Below are 25,441 nucleotides of genomic sequence, written 5' to 3'. Positions count from 1 at the left end.
ATCTGTTCTTCAGTTCCTTGAGCTTAAGAAATGCTGAGCGAGTTCGGCCCTTTTGATTTTCTGACTCTAGCTCCTCGCATATTTCATTGTAGTATTTTGCTTTGTCATTCCGAGCAGCCTTTTTTAAAATCAGATTTTTTCAATTTCCCTCACTGCCCCCATCAAATTGTACAACCCCAAGATTAATCCACTCTCTCCCCTCTGCACATCCTCATCCTTCTGCTTCCACCCTCTCACACTTCTCCATCATCCTTATACTCATTCTACAATAATGGTTTTATACAATACTTAACTTTGTGGGACTGAGTTAGTTCACTCAGCATAATGCTCTGTAGTCCCTCCCAAGATAGGTAATAATTTACAACATCATTATTCCTACATGCTGCATAGTATTCCATTGTGTGAATGTACCATAATTTCTCAGTCCATTTGTTTGTGGTTGGACATTTGGGCTGTTTTCATGTTCTTGTGACGGTGAATAATGCTGCTATGAACACTGGTGTACAAATCTCTGTCCTGGGCCTCCACAAGAAAAAGACTGATAACCTAATTACAAAATGGGCAAAAGACATGGAAAAGAATTTTCACAGGGTAGATATTTGAATGACATACAGACACATGAAGAAATGCTCAAAATCACTGGCAATAAGAGAAATGCAAATCAAAACTACAGTGAGGTGCCATCTTACTCCAGTAACAGTGGCAAAGTTTAACAGGGCAGCAGGTAATAAATGTTGGAGAGGATGTGGCGAGAAAGAAACTCTTAAACGTTGTTGGTGGGATTGTAAAATGGTACAACCATTCCGGAAAGCAGTTTTGCACTTCCTCAAAGAGCTGAACTTAGAAATTTCATATGACCCAACTATTCCACTACTTGGAATATACCGTGAAAAAATGAGACTTGAGTCACTTATCAGTTTTTAAGAGTATTATCATTTCCTTCTTTCGAGGCTTAGTCCTGAGTTCTGCTGAAATATGTCCACTCTGGTGACTTTGCTGGTATTTGAAATATCAGTGCATGGCTTCTGTCATCATAGAAACATGCAAAACATTACTGTACAGCAAAGTTACAGATGAGTGTCTGTCTACAGCAATGTTTTTATTTATCCTCACTTCATTTATTTCATTCTAGTATTGACCCAGACAACTGGAAATTTGATCATCTCTTCCTAAAGTATATTGCTTGGGGAGAAAAAAGTTTAGAATATCCTTTTTGAAAGTAATTCATTGTAAAGAGTAAATGAAAATAATAATGCAGTCATTAAAAAGGTTTTTTGTTTTCTCTGATATTTATTGTGATTTGAGTGAAGCTCACAAAAAAATTAATTTTTCATCCAACCATTTATGCAAAGTTTGTAACAGTAATTTCTTTACCCATACTATTCTTACTTGTACCCTGTAATTCTGATTTTTAGAAATCCTTCTGTACTTTTCTGTATCTTCTTTTCCTTTAGTGGTAGTGTGCTGATCATCCTCTTATTAGATATTGCCTTTCCCTTCACTCATATTAGTATATGCCAATATTTACTAATTTTTACTCCTCTCTCCCTGTTAGTCACCTAAAAAAGAATTGTGTGTGGAAACCTTTCCTTTTTGTGTTGGTGATCTTATACAATATTTGTTCTTTTGTGATTAACTTATTTCACATAACTTAATGTCCTCTAGATACATCTGTGTTCTGCAGTGTTTTGTGATTTTTACTCCATTATGTCATTGTACCATATTTCTTTATCCATTCATTCATTGATGGCCACTTATTTACATCTTTTTACTATTTTAAATAATGCTGCAGTGAACATGAATGTGCATAGATCTGTTCATGTCACAGCTCTTACTGTTTAGGGAGAAATATATGTTTATATAATATATTCAAGAAATACAGACACACACAAAAAATATGGTAGTGAAATTACTGGCTCAAATGGTGTTTTGAGCTCCAACTTCTTAAGGAAGCATCAAACTGTGCTGTCCATAGTGATTATATCATTTTGCATTTCCACCGGGTGTGCTAAAGAGTTTAAATTTCTCTACACCTTTGTCAGTATATGTTGTTTGCTGTCTTATTAAACATTTTTCTCTGTTACTGGGGAGAGAAGATACCTTATTGTTGTTTTAATTTGCCTTTATGTAATAGCTAAGGATCTTGAACACTTCTTCATGTGTTTGTTGGCCATCTCAATGTTGTCTTTGATGAAGTGTCTATTCCTATCCTCTGTCCACTTTTTAACTGGGTTATTTGTCTTTTTCTTGTTGATGTTGTAGTTTTCTATTAAAAATAGAAAGGAATGTTTAAAAACATCCACAAACTGCTGTTACTTGACAACATAGTATTGAACTAAAATTTGAGCATATCCCCCGTTTTAGATACTACATGTATTCTAGAACACCTTGCTATGAGGATAGCTTTGTGCACCAGAAGGAGAGCGTTAGCTGTTAAGAAAGGCTCGAAATCTGTGCCTTGAGCAGATATATTACTTTTCTGCTATGCTTTCCTTTTTAATTTTAAATTAATATCCCTACAATCAGTCTTTGGAAGAAGGAGTGGCATCCACTTCCAAAAAAAGCTTGCATCCGGAAACTCTATGCACTTGGAGAAAAGGTGAAAGGTTTGTGTTTAACATTTTTGTTGATAGGGTCGCTGTGAATCTCCTACAACTCTACAGCACTTAGCAACAACAACCAATCTAAATTATGGAAAACTCCTACAATATTGATCATTGTTTTGTACACACAAAAAAATAATAAAGTGCATTTGAAAATTCTAACATTACTGTCATGAAATACAATTTCAGTGTGGAAGAGAACAGAACGAGACAACTTGTTCTAAAAAGCAGTAATTTGCCCCACTTGCTATGCTGATGGAACTTTAGCAATTTAGGCATACTGGCAGGTCTGTGGAGCATGTTTTTATGCTTGTTGACTATCTGACTATTTTCTGATGAACTGTGGGGTCCAGTCCTTTGACATTGCTTTGATTTTTGTTTATCTTTTTGTTAAAGAATAAAAGTTTTGTATATGTTGTGTATGTTAGATGGATCTCTGTGGTTTTTCTCCCAATTTGTAGGTTTGATTTTCTTCTAATTTGTAGGTTGTTCCTCCTCTCCCTTTTATTGTTACAGTCTTTTGATGTATAAGTGTTTAATTTTTTTTTAGGAATCTATTTTTCTCTGCTTGAGATATTGTTATAGAAATTCAATTAGTCTTAGCTTAAAAATCTATACATTTAAAAATTAAAAAAAACTATACATTTAAAAATTATACTCCTCATCATGAACTAGACCACTGTTTTTACAGAGAAAATTTAATGTGTTAACTAGCCAAAGATTCAGTCCTTTTATTTTACAAGTGTAAATATTTTGGTTTTTAACTTGAAAGTTGTTGCATATTCTGTACATTATTACTTTTCTGTGAAGCTAGCTAGCAACTGAATTTTGGCAATTGATTACAAAATTTAAATTATGATGTATCTTTGTATTTGAATTTTACCAAAATCTCTTGTTTTGATGTTACAGCATTCCTCTTCAGTGATCATTTATGTGTCTCTTACAGTTGGAATTTACCATGCAGGAAGCTGTTCAGTGTTTACATGCCCTAGAAGAGTACTGTCCTTCAAAAGATGACTACAGCAAGCTGTGTTTGCTTTTGACCTTGCCTCGCCTGACCAATCATGCTGAATTTAAAGACTGGAACCCCAGCACTGCGCGAGTTCACTGTTTTGAAGAAGCTTGCGTCATGGTTGCAGAATTTATCCCTGCTGATCGGAAGCTTAGTGAGGCTGGCTTCAAAGCAAGTAATAATCGTCTGTTTCAGCTCGTAATGAAGGGCCTGCTTTATGAATGTTGTGTAGAGTTTTGTCAGAGTAAAGCAACTGGTGAAGAAATTACAGAAAGTGAAGTGCTTCTTGGAATTGACCTCTTATGTGGTAATGGTTGTGATGATTTGGATCTGAGTTTATTATCATGGCTCCAGAATCTTCCATCTTCTGTGTTTTCTTGTGCTTTTGAACAAAAAATGCTTAATATCCATGTTGACAAACTACTGAAACCTACAAAAGCAGCATACGCTGATCTTTTGACTCCTCTTATCAGCAAACTTTCTCCCTATCCTTCATCCCCCATGAGAAGGCCTCAGTCAGCGGATGCCTATATGACTCGCTCTCTGAATCCCGCTCTAGACGGGCTCACGTGTGGACTGACCAATGATAAGAGAATATCAGACCTTGGGAACAAAACTTCACCAATGTCACACTCCTTTGCTAACTTCCACTACCCGGGCGTACAAAACCTCAGTAGAAGTCTCATGCTTGAGAATACAGAATGTCACAGTATTTATGAAGAGTCCCCTGAGCGGTGAGTATTTACTCTAAAAACTAGAACTTTTTCTTGTGCTAGATAACACCATTGTGGTATGAAAGAGAGAGAGAGAGAGTGTGTGTGTGTGTGTATGTTTTCTCAAAACCCAAGTACCTTTAGTTGGAAAATTAGTAAATGTTAAAAGATACTTCTAAGTAAATGGAAAGATTTTTCCTTTTTTTGTTATTAAAATGACAAGAGAATGATTTTTTATAGTCTGTATTTTTAAAGAAATCTTGGTGGCACAGCGCATAACACATAGGGCTGCTAACTGAAAGGTCGGCAGTCGGAGTCCATCAGCTGCCCTATGGGAAAAAGATGGGCAGTTTCTCCTCATAAAAATTTAGAGTTTCAGAAACTTAATTGAGGATCTCTATGAATTGCAACTAACTTGATGGCAGTGGGTTATATTATTAAGGACTTCTAGTGACTCGTGGTAAAAAGCTATGCTGCAATCTCAAAGGCATGTGGTTCAAATCCCTGAGCTGCTCCATGGGAGAAAGATGAGCCGCCTCCTTCCATGTAATTAAATGCTTCTGAAAACACACTGGAAGGTGAGTTATGGGTTGATTCTGACTCAATGGTACACAACAACAACAACAACAATGACATAGTTTGAAAGAAATAAATGTTAAAGTCACCATTCAGTTTTTCCTTCAAAATGCTATGAAATAAGGATCTCCTGATTAGCAGTTTCTGCCTCACTTGTCTACTGATACCCATTGGGACACCTGTCTAGTTTCCTGTATTTCCCAGTTGGTACTGTGAAGTATGTATATGACTCCAGAACATTTATTTCAGAAAAGAGCACAAAACCCAAGCTTTATCACATTTACATAGGATATGAATGGGTACACTCTGTGCTGAAGAAGAGGCACTGCTTTTGGAATTTGACCTGGTTCTAAGGAGCTGCACTGCCACCCGAAGAAATGCAGTTCAAATCCACCAGCTGCTCTGCAGGAGAAAGATGGAGAATTTCCACCTGTGTGATTTACTGACTCTGAAACTGCTGGAGATCAGCTATGAGTAAATTTCAACTCACTGGTAAAGAATAACAACAATCAAAACAAGAGAAGGTCTTTAGTTAAGGTATAAGAAATACGGGATAAATATATAGGCAAGCATTTTCTTCTAAGATTGTGGAGAATGGAATTTAGAACAAATTCTTTAATATTCTTTACGGAAAGAGGAAGGTTATAGGACTATTTAGGTAAGGGGTTTCCTGCAGGCCAACAAATAATAGTAAGGTGACTAAGGTACTTTATTACTTCATATTTTAGTATTTTGAATCTAGATAACTAGTGATAAGAGTGACTGAATATAATTTCCTGTAGCAGCTTCCTGTCATCTAAATGCCAGTGAAATAGGGAACTGTCAGCACTGGTAGAGATGATCTTAAATCTTTCTTGGACTTTCCTTTCTATTTAGAGAAAATTTCCATTTGCTAGGCTGCAGTAGTTACTTTCTGGGTAGAACTACTGATACTCTCCTGTATCTGAAAAAGATGACAAAAAGCTTTGTGGCAAATATTTATTTGAATGGTATACTTGAACTTGTGCATCATTGTTGTCATGTACCGTCTAGTCTGAATAAGGAAAGTTTGATTTTGAAGTCAAACTTGAGCTTGCTCAGTAGTTTTGCTATTTTCTAGCTGTGTGACCTTAGGAAAGTTACTTAATCTCTCTGAGGCTCACGTGTCTTCTCTATAAAATAGGGATAATAATATCAATTTAGAAAATAAAATTAGTTAAAGCTTCTAGTGGTTGTTCTGTACCATCAAGTTGGGACCAACCCATAGCTGAACCTTCTGTGGTTTTTCAGAGACAATCACAGAGGAGGAGATTACCTAGCTCTTCCTTTTCATGGATCTGAACAGTATGCCTTTGAGTATGCAGCACAGTTTCTGACCATTAGGCCACCAGATCCTTTCTAAAGCTTCCAGTAGAGTGGCAAGCATGTGATTGGTACTCAATAAATGGAAATTTATGCTCTCCTTGAGAGTTTATTGTCTTAGTAAGGCTATTGTGTCAAAAGGGTTGGTAATAAAAGAGTTATTAAACTGTGAATAAAATATTAAATTTACTTTGGAAAACTTTATCTTGTTTTTAAAATACTGATTTAGGTATAATTTTAAAAAATATTGAAAAGCTCAAAAAGTCAATTATGTTGAAGATGTTAAATAAAGAGACTTGTTATGCAGTTTGAAGTCCAACATTTGAGTTTACTGTATACTAGTGATAGAATAATTGGGTTACTCTGGTGAACAAGAAGATAAAACATTTAAGAAAAATTTTTAAAGGAGTGTGTACTGTTTTGTAAATTGTCTTTTCTTATAAATAAAAATATAATTAAAGCAAAAAAGGAAAACTATCAATTGAACAACAAACTTTTGACTATTCAACTAAATAGTTTCAGAATAAAACTTTGGCATGGATCACCACTGGATTTGGAGTTTGAAGACTTGGCTCCAGTTCTTAATCTATTTTCTAGTGATGCAATTGTGGGAAAGTAATTTGTTTTTGAGGTTCCCCCCCTTATTTGTGAAACGGAGGTAATCACCTATTCTACAGATGTCTTAGTTATCTAGTGCTGCTGTTATCAAATACCACAAGTAGATGGCTTTAACAAACGAATTAATTTTTCATAGTTTAGGAGCTAGAAGTCTGAATTCAGAATGTTATTTCTGGGGAAGGCTTTTTCTATGTTGACTCTGGAAGGCCCTTGTCACTTTTCAACCATCGTTGGACCTGGCATTCTTTGGAGATCTCCATGAATCTTGGTAGTTCTTGGCACTGGGACCAGGTTCCAAAAGGTGTTCTCTGCTGTAGTTTCTTTGATGATAGTCAAGTCTCTTAATTACTGCTTTTCTGTTTAGTCGCTTTCAGATCCTGTAGATTGTATCTTTTATCATTAATATAGTGGCCTCTAATCCTGCTTCATTAACCTAGAAATAAGCTTACAACACATAATTTTACAAGATTGGGGAGAAACGAGAAAGCTAATTATAGTAGACCACAAAATGGAAGATAACTACATAATATTGAGAATCATAGTCTACCCAAGTTGACACATACTTTGTGGGACACACAACATAGTTTAATCTGTTATAGTAGATACAAGTGCAAGATACTATAATGAAATGTGCAGAGAGCTGGAGTCAGAAAATGAAAAGGGCCGAAGTCACTCAGCATTTTTTAAGCTGCAGGAGCTGTAAACCAAATTCAAGCCACAGGTGGCCATACTTAAGGATATTTTGGGTAGAATGTTAAATGATCCAGGAAGCATTAAAAGAAAATGGAAGGAGTACACAGAGTCACTGTATCACAAGGAATTGGCAGACAGAGAAGAATTTCATGAAATAACATATGAGCAAGAGCCTGTGGTGAGGAAGGAGGAAGTTCAAGTTGCTCTGAAGAAATTGGCAAAAAACAAGGCTCCAGGAGTTGACGGCATACCAATTGACATATTTCAACAAACAGATGCTGCCCTGGATGTGCTCACTAAGTTGTGCCAGGACATCTGGAGGACAGCCAGCTGGCCACCTGACTGGAAGAGATCAATATTTGTTCCCATTCCAAAGAAAGGTGACCCAACAGAGTGCGGAAATTATTGAACAGTATCATTAATATCACATGGAACCAAGATTCTGCTGAAAATTATAAAAAAAATGATTGGAGCAATATGTCAACAGAAAACTGCCAGATGTGCAGGCTGGATTTAGAAGAGGTCGTGGTACTAAGGATATTATAGTTAGTGTTAGCTGGATCTTTGCAGAAAGCAGAGAATACCAGAAGAGTGTCTACCTGTGCTTCATTGACTATGCAGAGGCTTTCGACTGTGTGGATCACAACAAGTTATGGCTGACTCTGAGAAGAATGGGAATCTCAGAATATTTGATTGTGCTAATGCAGAACCTAATCTGTGAGGACCTCTCAAGAGTACTGAAGAGCAACAACATCAGGCTGGAGACTAAGGTGTGCCTGATCCAGGCTATAGTCTTCGCAGTTACGTGCTATGCATCGGAGAGATATAGAGTGAATAGGGATGATAGAAGGAGAATTTATGCCTTTGAGCTCTGGTGCTGGAGAAGAGTGTTGAATATACCTTGGACTGCTAGGAGAACAAACAGGTTTGTCTTGGAGAAGATGAAGCCGGAATGTTCCCTGGAGTCAAGGATTCTGAAGCTTCATCTGGCATACTTTGGGCATGTTGCAAGCAGGGACTGGTCCTTGGAGAGGGACTTCATGTTTGGGAGAGTGGAGGGATGGCGCAGGAGAGGAAGACCCTTGATGAGATGGATCGATTCTGTGACTGGAGTAGTGGGAATGAGTGTGTTTGAGACAGCATGGTTGGCACAGGATAGAACAGCATTTAGGACCCTTGTACATAGGGTTGCTATGAGTCGCAAGGGACTTGACGGCACATAACAACAACAACAACAACAACAATAAGGTCACGTTTTCCTCTGGGCCTTAATACTTGTAAAAAAAAAGAGGGGCTTCTTATGGTTAGTAGTAGGTTAAAACATAGTAGCAGGAAACTCTCTAGATCTTTCTGCTTCACCTTCTGGTATGTCTGTATGTGTATGTATCTTTGCTTAGGTTCTTAGGAATTATGTTACCTGTTAATCTCTTTTCTAATCAGATTACCAGATATTTCATTCATTCAACAAGCATGTGGGTGTCTGTTTTTTGCTTGGCCTGGGAGTTACAGTAGAAAGTATTACATGTTTCCTGTCCTTTAAAAATAACTGGTATATAGTATATGAAAAGAATCCTTACAGTAAGTTGTATAAAGGCTTCTGTGAGAGCATTTAGGAGATATACCCCACCTAGATTTGGTGGGAGAGTGATCACAGACAATATGTGACAAGTGAAAGATGAGTAGAATTGGCTTGGAGGATGAGACAGGGTGGTCAGAAGGAGTAGAGGCATTCAAGTTAGAGGGAATGGTGCGTTCAGCTGCCATAACATGTGAGAGAGAATTTGAATGCTAATCTTTCCCTAAGAAGGAGAAAGAGTGGGAACACAGATGAAAATACGTTCTTGGGCTGTAGTTAATTTTTTTCCAAATATCTAATAGAAATAAATTTATCTTCACATTTGATCACTGAATTTACTATTGTCACATGTGAAAATTAATGAGACTTTTAACAAAGCAGATGCTTATTTTAAAAGTCTGATTACTACACCTTGGTTACAAAGCAGGAAGTGATTAAATCACGTTTGCTTTAAGTATATCATTAAATTGTGAGAACCTTTTAGAAAGAGCTGATCTTCATTGATTTTGTACCACATATGCTATCTTTCTCTGTGAGCCTGCATCAATTCAAAGGCAATGAGTTTTTGTTTTTTTCTTTTATATTATCTGCTGAGTTATTTTTTGAGTGTGACTTAGTTTACATCTTATAAAAAGCTCAAGGAACTCTAGCAGTAACTAAAGATGATGTTATCTGGTGCTATCTAATTGACCACGACTCATAGTGACCGTATGAACAGCAGATCTGAACCTTGTCCCGTCTTGTGTCATCATCATCAACTCTGATCTATTAGAGCCCGTTGTCACAGTTACTATGTCAGCCCATCTTGCTGAGGGTAGATCAAGAATAGATTTTACTTTTGGAGTTATGATTTGAAGAAAATAATCAGTTCTACTTGCTCTATAATGTGCTTCTCTTTTTATCACCGTATTTTTTGGTGTGAAGAATTTGAAAAATCTAGCAAAGTATAAAAGAGAAAATCAAACTTCTCTAAAGACAACATTGTGCTCATCACCTCTATTTCATTAATTTATTTAAACATTTAATGAAAAATTAGTACTGAAGTAGGCACTGGAGATTTAGATACAATCTGTGTCCTCATTTGATCTAATAGTGGAAGAGACAGACACTAATTGAGAAATTTTCTAATTACAGTTGTGGAGTGTCTAAAGAGCAGCAAATGAAACATGGGGTTACAGAGCTGTGAGCATCTCTCTGAAAGGGCCAAAGGGAGTGAGAATAACACATCTATCCATCCCAGGATAGAAAGCAGATAAAGAGCCAGTAGCCCTGCCTCATAATGCCTCTAGAGGCACACCGACAGTAAGAGGTTCATTTATATGTTATTGACTCACAGACTCACAGTTTTGTTACTGAAAATGGAGTTTATTAGGGAAGTAAATTTGAGAGTGGGGAAGGCAAACTAGCACCCAATAAATGTCCAAGTTTTAGCCCAAGTTCCAAGGTATAGTTTCTCAATTAGTCCAGGCTCTGGTTTCAGTTCAGTGGTCAAATCCAAATCTTCCAGTAAGATTTGCCTCAGTGAAGTTAAAAGTCAGCTTCTCCTAAGAGAGCTCTGATAGCCTAGTGGCAAGAAGCTGTACTGTAATCCCAGAGGTATGCAGTTCAAATCCACCAGATGCTCTGCTGGAGAAGGAGAGGAAATCCCTTCCTGAACCAATCAGATCTGATTTGATGGCACACACACACAAAATAATAAAATAAAGCAAAATTTTTTTTTTAAAAAAAGCTTCTTCAAACATCTGGCAAGAAAAGCAAAAACCTTTAACTGTGAACTTTATATCAGGGCTCCTCTCCTTACACCTTGCCACAGTTGCTCTGCAGCATTTGCCACAGTCGCTCCACCACCATCACCAAGGTCTCACCACTAGGGTCTCACTCTCAACAGTCTTGCTCTCCTTTTCCTCGAGTTTTGCTTGCCTCAAGTCTTGCTGCTTGCTCCATGTGGGAAGTACTCTTTCACTTATCCTAGTCCCACAGCTGTTGATGATTTGCAAGACCATCTATCTTCAGTTAAGGAAGCTGGAGACCAGATGGCTGGAAAAAAGCCAACTTTTCAGTTAACACCACACACAAAAATTACTTAGTACAAGGGACTGACCTAGGCACTGGGGATTTAAAGACAATCTTTGTCCTCATGTGATTAAATAGTGAACGAGACAGATACTAATTGGGAAACAGTTCTGGGGATTTCTCTGAAATCAGCAGAACTTGCCCCAGTTTAGAAAATTTGCCCCAAAACAACTATGAGATATCATCTCACCCCGGTCAGAATAGCAAAATTTAACAAAAGAGCAAGCAACAATGCTGGTGAGGTTGTGGAGAAACTGGAATCCTTATTCACTGTTGGTGGTAGTGTAAAATGGTGCAACCCCTGTGGAAAGCGGTATGGTGCTTTCTCAAAAAGTTGCAAATAGAGATACCATTTGACCCAACAGTTCCACTACTGGGAATATACCCCAAAGAGACCATAACTGACATCCAAGCAGATATATGCACACCCATGTTTATTGTAGCTTTGTTCACAATGGCAAGGAGTTGGAAACAACCTATGTGCCCATCAGCAAACGAATGGATAGAGAAGCGGTATATTCACACAATGGAATACTATGCTGCATTGAAAAACAAGGCACTCATGCAGTATTATTCAAAATGGGTGACCCTGGAGGACATTATACTGAGTGAAGTATCTCAGTCACAAAGGGACAAATACTGCATGGTGCCACTCTTGTAAAACAGGACTGATCTTGGGGTTGGGAGGAGACTGAGAAAGATGGGTTCAATAATGTATACTGCATTGAAACAGATGAGAGAGAAAACTGTATAGAAGGGATATATGATGAGGTATTTTTTTCATGACGGGAGTCCAGAGCGAAGGCTGCATAGTGGAGTAGACCTGGGGGAGGATTTGTAAAACAATGAAAGAATTTTTCTTTTACTTTTCCAAGAGGGTAGTGTACTAGGGGGGAGGATTGGGAGAGGAGAAAAGTGCAACAATGAATGAATCGAAACCCAAAGTCTCTGTAAATTTTCATTGAAATTAATAATAAATTAAAAAAAAAGAAAGTTTGCCCCAAAAAGTGATGGTTTAAGCTGATCTGTAAGGAGGAGTTAATGAGGCAGTTGGGAATGAGAGGTGGGGAATGCATTCCGGGTGGAAGAGAGAAACTTTGTACGACCTACCAGAAGGACAGTGCCTTGTGATTCTCATGAAAGAAAAGTTTTGGTGTGACTGGAGTTCAGTGAGAGAGGGACTGAAAACAGTGCCCGGTGAGGTTGGCAGTGAGAGGCGGGAACTACATTATGCAATGCCTTTTCCTGCTTCCTCTTAGGAGAATGAAACACAATATGAATGAAGAACTTTTTTTTTTTTTAAAAAAAAAGGTTTTAATGAAGCAGAGGAATGATATTAAGAGAGATCTGAGCTTAGAAATACTAATTTGAAAGTAATAGCAATTGTGTAGTGACTTGAAGCCGTTGGGAATGAGTGAGATGGCCTAAAAACCATAGTGAAATAGAAAAGATCCAGGACTCACACACTGAGGCACTAATGCTGAGTGATAGAGGATGACCCAGCAAAAAAATGCAAAGAACTTTTTTTCATTCATACAAAAGTCACAGTGCATTTCCAAATCTCTCTACCTGTTAATTCTACTTACCTTCTATAGTAAGTACAAAGTGAGAGTTTTGAAGGAATTTAAATATTGATTTCACATTTTATTCTGTAACTTCCTATAGCTCTGTGTACTACAAAAGAAACTCACTTGCTGAAGTCATTGCAGTTTAGTGGCAAGTCTTGGGACTCTACATTTACTGTATACCAGGGCACCTTTCCGCAGTATTTCACATGGATGACTCAGTCCTTGAAAGTCTCTTCATTGTCTTCTGTGACTCTACTGCCATCTCTGGGTTTTTCTGTAATTTCTCTGTCAGTACTCCTGTTCAGTCTCTCCATCGGCTCAGATTTTCCCACTTAATCTTAAATAGACACAGAAAAAATTTTTGCAGTGTTTGTGTGTCCTTGACTTTCTCCTTTCCTAAGGTTCTTCAGTTTCATCCTTTCACAGGATTCCTAATTAATGGTCCCCTTATGAAGATAATTAACTCTGCTGTCCTGAACCTTAGACCTGTATGTTAGTATGTCTCATGTGTGTCTGCCTAACTGGAGAAGCCGTTCATTATGAGGCCATCTCATAATATAATTCCATGAAGACAGAGGCCAATTGACCTTTTTAGGTGTTCCCCTCATGCCTTGTACCAGTAGATAACATATATCAGTGTCTGGGACATTTATCATCTTTGCATGCCACTGGTTGTTAAATATTTTTAATGGAGTAGCAATGGAATTCCAAATGTTTCAGAAAATATTAAAAAAATCGTTTCTTAAGATCTCAAGCTTTTACCAGTTGTTAGGTTGAGTCAGTTCTCATATCTATGCTCTGTGCAGCAGAACTAAACACTGCCTGATCCTGTGTCGTCCTCACAATCACTACTGTTTTCAAGCCCACTCTGTGGCCACTGTGTCAGGTCGTCTTATTGAGGCTTTTTCTCTTTTTAGTTAACCCTTTGCTCTACCAAGCATAATATCCTTCTTCAGAGACTGCGTCCTGTGATACATCAACTGAAGTCTCACCATCTTGCTTCCAGGGAAGTTCCAATGAAAGCTTCAGTTGTTTCAAGACAGATTTGTGTGAGGTTTTTTGGGGGCACTTCATAGTATATTCAGTATTCCTTGCCAAAACCAAAATTCAAAGCCTTCTATTCTTTGGTCTTGCCTATTAGCCATTGGTTAGCTGTTGCATGAGTATGAGGCAGTTGAAAATACTATGACTTGAGTTAGGTACACCTTAGTTCTCTTTACTCTTTAACACATTAAAGAGGTCTTTTGCAGTAGATTTGTCCATTGGCGTTTCTTGTTAGGACATTAAAATTATTGGGGGGGGGAAGTATGCATTTAATATAAAAGCAAATAAACTTTTTAAAAGTGAAAATTTACTTTTTTAAAAATGGCTCTTTTCAGTTTATTGCATGAAAGTGTTACACTAGTCCAAGTTAAAAGTGGGCCCCAAATGGTTACAATTATACAAGCTGTGAAGTTTTATACTTGTGACAAGGGACAGAAGGGAAGTTTTCTCTTCATTGCAAAGAAATCCTCAAATTAGCTTCAGTGAGCCACAAGCACTTAAAACCCATGAACCTTCAGCTGAGCGTCCTCAGAGTCCAATCTCTACAAGGAACTGGTGTAAGTTCTTGCACTGGTCACCCTGGAGCTGAATTACTTCTCCGTATTCTGGATGCTCAATTACAGTACCATTGCAGGCAAACTTCTTAAACGCCATCACTAATTTCTTTTTATTGTAATCACCCGGGATTCCTTGGACAGTTGTAAGGGTCTTCCTGCCGTTTCTCTGTCTAATCCTCAGTCCCTCAGAAAGCAGGTTCTCACCCTTATTTGCATCAGCAAAAGGGTCAAAAGAGTGGAGGTTCTGGATGATTCCTTTTCCTCAGTGAAAACTGGAAACAGCCTGCGAAAGTCGGTGGCAGAAGAAGGCAGGCAGAGGGGACTCCAGAGGGAGGCGGCTGAGTCCTTGGCGGCAGTTCAGTGATTGGGCAAAAATTTACTTTTAATAAAATGTAAAAAATTCCTTAATTTTGGAGAAGCATATTGGAGGGAGCACAGAGAAAGGTGTTTTACTAACAAATCTGAGTTAAAGTTCACAGGGACATTTTAGGCATCAGGTCATCAAACCTGCTATTCAGTTAGTTTATAGATGAGGCTGAGCTGCAGAGAATTTAAGTGACTTTCCCACCACTGTATAATTGATTTTATAGTGGAAATCTTACCTTCTTTTTTCATAATGCCCTAGTGCTATTCCACAATAAGCACATTCTGTTTTTCCTTAAATCCACTCCATAGTATACTTTGAAAGGGAAATGGAAAATTTATATTTGTGCATTTGATAAACATGAAATTCGCTTCATTTTTTTCAAGTTAAAATATCTTGATGATTTATTTTCCTGTGTTCTACTGGATTTTCCCCCCCTTTACATCTTTCTGAAAGAAGTGATACTCCTGTTGAAGCACAGCGGCCTATTAGCAGTGAAATCCAGGGCCAGACATCAGTTTCAGAAAAAGAGCCGGCAAATGGATCACAGAATCCAGGACCCGCTAAGCAAGAAAAAAATGAGGTAATGTTTACTACAAATAATGTCTGATACTCTTTTTCTACCAAGTAATAGCATTTGCTTAGGTTTAGTGGTAAGAATAGTTAGAATTTCTTACTGGTTTGTTTTCCTCTTCCTTCCTAAAGAATATATGGTGTTTTAGTTGTCATTTCTCATTTTGGCATAGTTTCAACAGATGAATTTATTAACAGTCTAAAATACTACAGCTGATATTAGGCTTTTACATATTTTAGGACTCAAAGAACTCATAGTAAACTTGGGAAGCTTGCACTTTTAAAATGTATGTTCTACATATTATTAATTACATTTACTATATTAAGACATAATGAATAATACTTTTATCTAAGTTTGTTTAGAAGATTGCCCCTCCTTCTCACCACAGTGCAGCTTCTTGCCACTAGGCCACCAGAGCTCCCTTCTAGATAACTTTTATTTGGTATTTTTGGAAGAAAGGAAGTTGTAAAGGAGTATGTAAAGAGTACATAGAAGAAATGGTTTTACTAAGTTGAATAAATCTGTTTTCAACTAAATGTTATGAAAGAAGTAGAAAGGTGCTATTAAAAGTACAGAGTACTTTTAGATGAAAATTGTTGGTGAGTGCTGTCAAGTTGGAACCAACTCATAGCTGACCCTCTGGTGGGTTTTTAGAGGTGATCAATTGCACAGGAGGAGATTGCCCATCCTTCTCCCACAGAGCAGCTGGTGGATTCGAAAAGCATGCCTTCGGGATTGCAGCACAGCTTCTTGTCACTGTTGTTTTTGTGTGCTGTAGAGTTGGAGCTGACCCATAGCTGCTCTGGTGGGTTTTTAGAAGCAGTTAATTGCACGGGAGGAGATTGCCCATCCTTTTCCTGTGGATCAGCTGGTGGCCTTGAACCGCCTGGCTTTGGGATTGCAGCACAGTATCTTATTACTAGGCTACCAGAGCTCCCTTTCTTGCCACTAGGTTACCAAATAATTATATCTTCAAAGTTAATATTATTAGTTATGAAATGGAGGAAGATTGCTACTAGCACCTAGAAAGCGAGACAATTTTAGCATTGGCTAGCTCCACAAGATACTTGGTAAGCTGCTGTGAAGGTTGGTCAATTTTAGAGATGACAGATTTATTCCAATATACCCCAGTGTATGTAATTTATGCAATATAACCAGATGCCATCTTGACAGAGGCACCTTCTTCTGCCAATGATGAAATTCACAAAGTATTTTAGCTCTGAAAATCTGATTGCTATACAGTCTTTTTAGAATGATGAAGTAAGGAAGTTAAGACTTCACGCTTAATACCCATTTATTCCACTGTCTTATGATAGAATAATGAAATAAGGGGAGCTCTGGTGGCCTAGTGGCAAGAAGCTGCACTGCAATCTCAGAGACGCATGGTTCAAATCCACCAGATGCTCTGCCGGGAAAGGAGGGACAATCTCCTCCTGTACCAGTCAGATCTGATCTGACGGTACACAGACACACATACACAAAATAATTTAAAAAAAAAAGAATAATGAAATAGAAATTAAAGTATTGGTTTTGAGGGAAATTTTACACATTCCTATATTAAGCCTATTAAACAAGGATAATATTGTATTTATTTAATACATTCCTTCAACAGGTTTTTCCCCAAGTATTACGGAGAGAATAGTTTATATTTTAACTAGTCAGGAAAACAAGATAACCACTCAATTTCATTGTCTCTTGCTATGAACTAGAACAAATTATCTCATCTCTATGACTATTAACACTTATGGGGAAGCTTCTTTGCAGAAGCTGAGCTGCTGCAATCTGGAAGGCATGTGGTTCAAATCCACTAGATCTTCCGCTGGAGAAAGAGGGGCAACCTCCTCCTGTGCCAGCTGGATCTGATTTGATGGTACACAATGAGAAAAAAGAAAAACAAAACAAAACCCAACAACAGCAACAAAAGACTTACGGAAACTACGAGTAATATATTAAGTATTTTGTAATTGTTAAATATAGCTAGTTATAGATTTTATTCATCATTTATAGAAGATACTGTTGAGTGAAAAAGTATATTTAGTCATTGTCTGCTCAAATATATTATTCTGATGTTTTTAAGCTTCGAGATTCAACAGAGCAATTTCAAGAATATTATAGGCAGAGATTACGTTACCAACAGCACTTAGAACAGAAGGAGCAACAGCGACAGATATACCAACAGATGTTGCTGGAAGGAGGTGTGAATCAAGAGGACGGTCCTGATCCGCAGCAGAATCTTACCGAGCAGTTCCTCAATAGGTTGGTCTTTAGTCACTTTTATAAATGTAAAGAATGATTTCAAAGCTATAGAAAGCATGCAGTACTTTGAAATTTTAAGGCTTTTACATTTTTTTAATGTTTCAAGTAACCAGGAATTACATAATTTCTTCCAGTCCCAGCATTCTCAGCTAGGTTTGTATTCCTCGCTTTAACTGGCCCTTTTGCATTAAGCAGTCCAAGCTGATGGTGCCTGGTTCAGCTGACTGCAGGGTGGATCCAACTCTGGTTAAAGGGTAGCTGAGAGCTTTCAGGGAAGGAATGTAGCAGATTTTCTCATCTAGTTTTGTCTGCCCTGCATCATAAATGAGTTCATTTATGTAAAATACCTAGAATAGTACCTGATATATAATAATGGTAGCTGAATCAAAACTGAAACTCATAGCTATCAAGTTGGAACCAACACATAGCTAGCTACCGATTTTTCTGGATTCAATATAAGATGACACATTATAATAATTTTTGTCAAAACTGTATGAATTTATACTGTTTTTAATTATAGTAAAAATGGTTATAAGGTGATAAAATTTAAAAAGATCAATATCCGGGGTAAGTGTGTGTGTGTGTGTGTGTGTGTGTAAAAATAACTGAGTTGTTGAAAATTAAGTGACTATATGTAAACACACTTAGAGCAGTTTCTGGCACACTTTAATGTGCTGTATATATCTATTAACAGTCTGATTAGGCACCGGAAATGGTGCATGCCACTTTTCTGTTTGATTCAGTAGTTCTAGACGTACTATTGCTTCACAATCTGAGGGTTATACAAGTAAGTGAGCCCCAAATTGTTTCTGTCTTCAGATCTTCACACAAGGAATGTTTATAGTGGTGATCTGAAGAGTCTAAGACCTCTGAGTAATCCCTTTCAATTTGAGGAGTATTTCTGTCACCTCTGATCAAATCAGTAACTTGTCAGAATAATCCCAATTTGATGAATTGCCTCATATTATTTGGATGTCGTCTTCATATTAAGGAGCCCTAGTGGTACAGTGGCTAAAGTGCTCAGCTGCTACCCTGAAGGTCAGTGGTTTGAACCTACCAGCTGCTTCATGCGAGAACTATGTGGCAGTTTGCTTCCATAAAGATTTTAGCCTTGGAAACCCAATGGGCAGTTAGTTCTAACCTATCTTACAGAGTAACTTTAGTCAGAATTCATAGCAATGGTTTTGGGCCTTCATAGCCATAAAATTCATGGTTGCAACCGGACTGATCAATTGTTTAGTAAAAGCAGAATATCTAGGCATCAGCCAGGAGATGAAGTGACAAGATTTTGTGACCTCAATAGTGGAAGGGACTGTATTTTCTCAGGAAAAAGTTAAACTACTTAAGATCCTTCCTTTGCAGTTAATCAAATTGGAGTTCAAATCACTCCTTGTACATTAGGCTCACTTTGGAACATATTTATCTGTTTTCATTTTCTTTAGAGAGAAGAGTTCAAAACTATAGTGAAAGGTAAGAATGTTATGAAATTCATAAGATCACTAGGCCTATAAATAATTTTTAAAAAAGAGCCACCTAAAACACCAAACAGGTGAGCTCTGGTGGCCTAGAAGCTGCACTACAGTCCTAGAGGTGTGCAGTTCTAATCCACCAGCTGCTCTGCTGAGAAGGAGGGGCAATCTCCTCCTGTGCCATTCATATCTGATTTGACGGTACACACATAAAAAATAATAAGATAAAATAAAAAACTACCAAACAGTACTTTCAAATTAATGATTACTCATGGTGACCTGACATTGGAGTTCTGAGTCTGTATATCTTAACAGGAGCAGAATACCTTACCTCCTGCACAGTGGATGGTAGATTGGAATCGGCCTTTTGGTTAGTAGCTCAGGATACAATACACTATAGATAAAAGTAGATGCTTATACTAAGCTTGTATATCTTCTCAAACTTAAAACTCATTGCTGTTGTTTTGGAACCAATGACTCATGGCTGATCTTCCATTGATTGGGTTTCTGAGCCTGCAAATAGCATTTGAGGAGATTGCCTATCTTTCTCCCTTGGAGCTGCTGAGATTCAAACTACCAGATAAGCAGGCTTGTCACTGGAACCTCCTATAGCACACACTTCCACAGTTCCCTACAAACTCTCTTAACCTTTTCTTTATCTGTTTTTCTTTCTGACCCTTTAATAATTTTATTAGATTCTTTTTTGCTAGACTTTTAGTTTTGTATAGCTATCTGTATCAGCACTTTTAAAGTACCTACTGTTAAAAAGGACAAATTGAATAGAGAAAAAAAAATCCAAATTAAAATATACTTTTCTCCTACATGGTTTTATTCTCTTCTTCCTAGTCATTTTAGAGTAGTCAGCAGGTGATACTTTCCAAATTCATATTTGCTTTCCTTCTTCAAAGGGAAGTAAGAGTCATGTTATAGAATAGATTTTGAGGACAAGTTTTATTAACTACATACCTGTTGAATTTTTATTTTTACTAGTAATTACTGCCACTGACGTAATACTTAAAGATTTTGCAAGTATTACGTTTCATATTATATATTTTTCATATAGTAATTAGCACCACATTTAATACTTGTAGGTATTATAAGTATAAAGATACTTTGCCTCTCTTTCTATATCATCTCACTTTTAGAGTAAAAATGATATGTTAACATTCTAGAGGCTCTTTATATTTAACCGAGCATTTGCCAAACTTATTTGAACTCCCATCATTTTTAATAGGGAGTGTTCCAAGGAGCATAATTTGAAAAATGCTTCCTAATGAAACATTAAATACTTAGGTAATGTTACATGTTTAGTAATGCTGCTTATTTCTTTAAGAATATTCAATTGGAAAAAAAATTCAATTGCTCATCTAAGTGTTGCCAAAACTCTATAAGCACCACCTCTTGTAAATATTTAATATAGAAAAGTTAGAAAATTAGCAAACTATTTATGTTGTCCTTTCCCACATTGAGTCTGGGCTGGAGGAAATCTTAGAAGGCCTGTCAGTTTCTTCTTTGTGTCCTTTGGATCCTGGAGCCAAACATAAGAAATCAAGCTATTCTAAGTTTTTCTTCTTAGAGCATAGATGTGAGCCTGGCAAATTCTGTTTGAGCAAATGGAAGGGATAGATATGTGCATGAAAAATAGGATTGCCACTGCTTAACTTTTGCTTAATAGACATTAGAGGTGTACTTAATATCTGGAGCCAGTTAGCGTCCAAACTACCCAAAAGACGGGCATCATGGCCTGATTTCGTCATTTGTTTCCTAATTGGCATCACTTTCGTAAAGAAAGACGGAATGAACAAAGCTTTAATTATTTGTGTGAATTTTGGATAGAGGTAAGCTTACTCTTTTTATAAGTTGAATTTTACGTTGGAAATTAAAGTTATATTGATAAAAAAACTAGATTCTTTTCTTTCTTGTATGTGTGTGTGAGAGATGGATACAATGCACATTATACTCAGCTACTTTAAAGGGTCGAATTGTGGAAAAATTGGGCCTAGGCAAGGATTCTGGGGCTTTGTCTGACATACTTTGGACATTTTGTAAGGAGGGAGAGTTCCTTGGAGAGGGACATCATGCTTGGGAGTGTGAAGGGATGGTGCAAGAGGGGAAGACCCTCTATGAGGTGGATTGATTCAGTGACTGGGGTAATCGGGATGGGAGTGTCAGAGGCAGTGCGATTGGCACAGGATAGAGCAGAGTTTAGGGCTGTGGTACATAGGGTCGCTATGAGTTGCAAGCGACTCAACGACTCAACGGCACATAACAGCAACAGCAACAAGCTATGGATTACATATTATATGTATATACCTTCTTAAACTTCTATTTATAAATTCAGAATGTTCTTGTGTTAAACTAATTGCGTTGTTTTATTTTATAGGTCCATCCAAAAGCTTGGGGAATTGAATATTGGCATGGATAGCCTTGGTAACGAGGTGTCGACGCTCAGCCAGTCTTGCAATGGGAGTAAGGGCAATGGATCCAGTAGTTCTTCCATAACAAGTTTTGCTCCTCCGACCCAAGATTCTACTCAGAGATTAACACATGACGCTTCAAATACCCACACAAGCATTCCCCATAATGCTGGATCTACAAATCACATACCTTTTCATGAGGAATCGTCTTCATGTGGAAACCAAGTGTAAGTAGTATTTGACTTTAAATTCTGGAAATATTAACTTTGTGCTAATGAGCAGACTTATAGAAATAGGAAGAAGTTAAACTTCTCTTTAGAACAAAAAATGTTTTTGGAGTTTGCAGCCTCTTTCCCCCTCTCTAATCTACCTTTATTTATTTATTTTGTCTCCAAACAACAATTGAATGACTTACTTGCTTGCTTTATTTCTTGGCCATAGGTACCTTTCTTTTTTCTTTTTTTTTTTATTGGTACCTTTCAATATAGATCTCTAAGCTCTTCACTTTTCAGGAGGTGCTTTATAACATGCTGGAATGATAGCATTAGGACTGTGTTGGCAGCTCAGGCAGTGACAGCTGCTGAAGACTTCATACTTATTTTTTCCCACAGATAAGGCACTCTGGTTGTATAGTGCATAATGTGCATGGCTGCCGACTAAAATGTCAGTGATTCAAATCCACCAGCCAGTTCTTCGGTTGAAGATGGGCAACCCTCTTCATGTAAAGATTTATAGGCTTGTAAACCTAATGGAGACCCATTGTTAAGTGTATGCAGGGATGTCCATCACAGATTAAGAACTCCCTGCTTCTGTCACTGAGAAGTCAAGCCCCACTGCATGCTTCAGTGTCTGCAGTTACACCACTCTACCTTCCTTACATGCTGAGTTCCAGAGATCAAGCTTCCAGAACGCCGAATCAGCACTGAACAACCCGCATAAGGATCAGACTGCCCTCTGGTGGTTTTCAGGAGAAGATACAACCAAGCTTACTACCATTGGGTTGATTTTGATTGTAGTTGCCCTGAGGTAGAGTGGAGCTACACTAGGGGATTCCAGGGCTATGAGCCTTTGCAGAGGCAGCCATCTTTGTGCAGAAAGCAGCTGGTGGGACCCCTCGCTTTCTGATTGGCCAGGTGGACATTTGGCCTCCTGCCTCATCAGGTGCCTAATCAGAAAAATTTCACACAAAAACGAGAATATAGTCTTTAAAGTAAAACCAACCAACCAACCAAACAAAAATCCATGAAGATAGCAAAATGGCCCAGGTTCAACAAAAAGTAAAATACACAGACAGAATCACAAAAGAAGGACCATTCAAAAGCAAAGCTTGAAGAAAAAATGTTTTCCTGTAGAGGCCAGAACAATGCAAAGACTTTATAATCTTTAGACCAAGATACAAATATGAAATTTAAAGAAATGAAAGGGACACAGAGGGATAAAAAAAAATAGTGGAGATCAAGAAACAATTGCTGCTGTTAGGTGCCATTGAGTCAAATATGACTCATAGTGACACTATGAACAATAGATCTGAATGCTGTCCTATCCCCTGCCACCCTCCTCATCTCTGACACACTTGCACATATTGCTGCAGTTACTGTGTCAACCCATAGGGTTGAGAGTCTTCCTCTCTTTGCTAACCCCTTACTTTTCCAAGCATGATGTCTTTCCCCAAGGCTTAGCCTTTCCTGGCAATATGCCTGAGATTGTTCACAGCTTCAGTTTGCTCGGCTCCACAGTCAACACTCTTGGCACCAGCAGTCAGGAAATCAAAAAGCATATCGCGATGGGAAAGTCTGCTGTTAGGGACCTCTCTAAGGTACTCAGGAGCAACAGTGTCTCTCTGGAGACTAAGGTGCTCCTGATACAGGCCGTGGTATTTGCAATCGCTTGTTATGCATCAGAGAGTTGGACAGTGACTAGGGAGGACAGAAGGAGAGTGGATGCTTTTGAGCTGTGGTGCTGGAGAAGAGTACTGAATGTACCATGGACTGCCAGGAAAACAAACATATTCATCTTGGAGAGGATTAAACCAAGCTACTCCTTGGAGGCAAGGATTCTGGGGCTTCGTCTGACATACTTTGGACATGTTGCCAGGAGGGACGGGTCCTTGGAGAGGGACATCATGCTTGGGAGGGTTGAGGGACAGCGCAGGAGGGGAAGACCCTCTATGAGATGGATTGATTCGGTGACTGGGGTAATCGGGATGGGTGTGTCAGAGGCGGTGCGGTTGGCGCAGGATAAAGCAGGGTTTAGGGCTGTTGTGCATAGGGTCGCTATGAGTCGCAAACGACTCGACGACTCGACGGCACATAACAACAACAACAACATACTTTTTGAGAATTCTGAACTTATTAATACCACCTCATCTTCTCCCTCCTCTTTATATCAGTGTTATATTTTTAAGACAAACCTTCTGGGTTGATTCTTGAGGAATTAAGTCTTCTTTACAAAGAAGGTGTCTTTTATATTTGTAAAATAAAAAAATTCCCATTTGGGAATAGGGCGCAGGCTCTGGCTTCTTCATGCTGAACATGGGCATTGAGATGAAGGGGAAGGGAAGCCCACTTTAACACTTTACTGGTGGTCCTGAGTTGAAGAGTCATGCCTTCTTGTTAAGTTAGATGATATTGTCATGTGTTTACTGCCCTCTGGACTGCAAGATGTTTGTGAGATTGAGTCCAGTGGGAGTGGCTGGCTGAACTTTGAGGATCCTTCCACCTTAATTGGCCATCTTATCTCCGGAACAGGGCTCAGGGTTCAGGTTCAAAATGGAAACTTTTGTTCTTACTTTTGAGCAATGATCAAGTTAGTCTGAAGATTGTTGCTAAAATGTTACTGAACTCAAGGAGTTCTTTCCATAGTCAACTGCCAATGAAACACAGGGTTGCAATATCCATAAGCACTTTATTACTGATCTTGGAGGACAGCTAGATTCCCTTAAAAAACCTGCCTCCTGTACATTACTTTCATTTTCTAATTTACCACTCTTCCCAAGACCTATTTTTTGTTTGTTTTAGCCTCTCACTTTTAGCTATGAGACTTTTTTCAAGGACTTGGGAATCTCTGACTATTTGGAAAGGCGGGAGCAACCTCAGCATTGCAGTTTGCTGGGTGGAAGCAGTGAGGGGCAAGAAAAGGGGAAAGATCCAGGCGAAAAGAGAGGATAATGATGGGCAAGGTCCAATGATGATTAATTTTATAAAACGCAATGCATGCGAATGATTGTATGAAACACAGTGGAGTGAAGAATAGTGTGAAATGCAATGTATACAAACTTTGTAAGCAAACCAACTTTTTAAAAAAAGCTACTTGAAAGAAAGTTTGTATATATGGAGGGATCTGTGTTCCTGGTGGCCTTATTATTTTTTTTTTTTTAAGTCACAGGAAACTGTAGAAACTTTAACTGAGAGAACCTTAACTGTGACTGTCTGTTAGGCTTTTTCCTTTAGTCTTTTCCTATAGTTTTTCTAGAGAACAGTCTCCAGGCTTTTGTCTGGAGTAGAGTTTAAGCATTGCAGTCAGGATTCTGGAAATAAGCAGAGCAGGTAGGGTACATTATACAGTATATGGACTTTGACTTAATTTCCTTTTCAGAATGTTTTCTTACCGCCTTCTTAGGATCACTCTTCATGTCACTGAATCCAGCTTGTATAATCAACCTCTTTCGAGAGTAAACTTCAGCTCAGTGAGTTAGTGAGTTAGCTGCCAATAAATGGTTAAATGAAAAAAAATTAAATTGATAATTTCTGTCTTGATATTCAGAGTAAACCTATTTTAATTTCTATCCACACAGCTTATCAGAACATTCAGTCATTAAACCAGCTCTTGGAGATTCTTCAGGGAAACTATCCAGGTCAAGAGGGGAAGAGGTAATTAAAATTTTTTTTTTAACCAGAGTGGGAAGGTTTCATTGTTTCTCTTTTCTCTCTCTCTCTCTCTCTCACACACACACACACACACACACACACACACACACACACACACACA

At 38.0% G+C, this 25,441-nt stretch overlaps 1 protein-coding gene and 1 pseudogene across 3 annotated transcripts in view; one reads left to right on the top strand and one right to left on the bottom strand.

Moving 5' to 3' along the window:
- The window catches only part of WDR47 (WD repeat domain 47), a 102,259-nt gene that overhangs the window by 58,514 nt on the left and 18,304 nt on the right, over positions 1-25,441 (top strand). For 2 of the 3 annotated variants that reach the window (XM_006882470.1, XM_006882469.1), the window contains exons 5-9: positions 3,550-4,349; positions 15,195-15,321; positions 17,390-17,568; positions 21,421-21,681; positions 25,248-25,323. In XM_006882470.1, the coding sequence (XP_006882532.1) occupies positions 3,550-4,349; positions 15,195-15,321; positions 17,390-17,568; positions 21,421-21,681; positions 25,248-25,323 (1,443 nt within the window). The remainder of the gene's footprint in view (positions 1-3,549; positions 4,350-15,194; positions 15,322-17,389; positions 17,569-21,420; positions 21,682-25,247; positions 25,324-25,441) is intronic. The other variant, XM_006882471.1, reaches the window with a different exon arrangement.
- LOC102855701 lies at positions 14,315-14,989 on the bottom strand (annotated as a pseudogene).

The sequence above is a fragment of the Elephantulus edwardii genome, unplaced genomic scaffold (genome assembly GCF_000299155.1).
Source record: "Elephantulus edwardii isolate Elephantulus edwardi_28Jun2011 unplaced genomic scaffold, EleEdw1.0 scaffold00020, whole genome shotgun sequence".
NCBI classification, from domain to species: domain Eukaryota; kingdom Metazoa; phylum Chordata; class Mammalia; order Macroscelidea; family Macroscelididae; genus Elephantulus; species Elephantulus edwardii.
The sequence above is the reverse complement of the archived record's forward strand: the minus strand, read 5'-3'. Positions and strand labels throughout refer to the sequence as shown.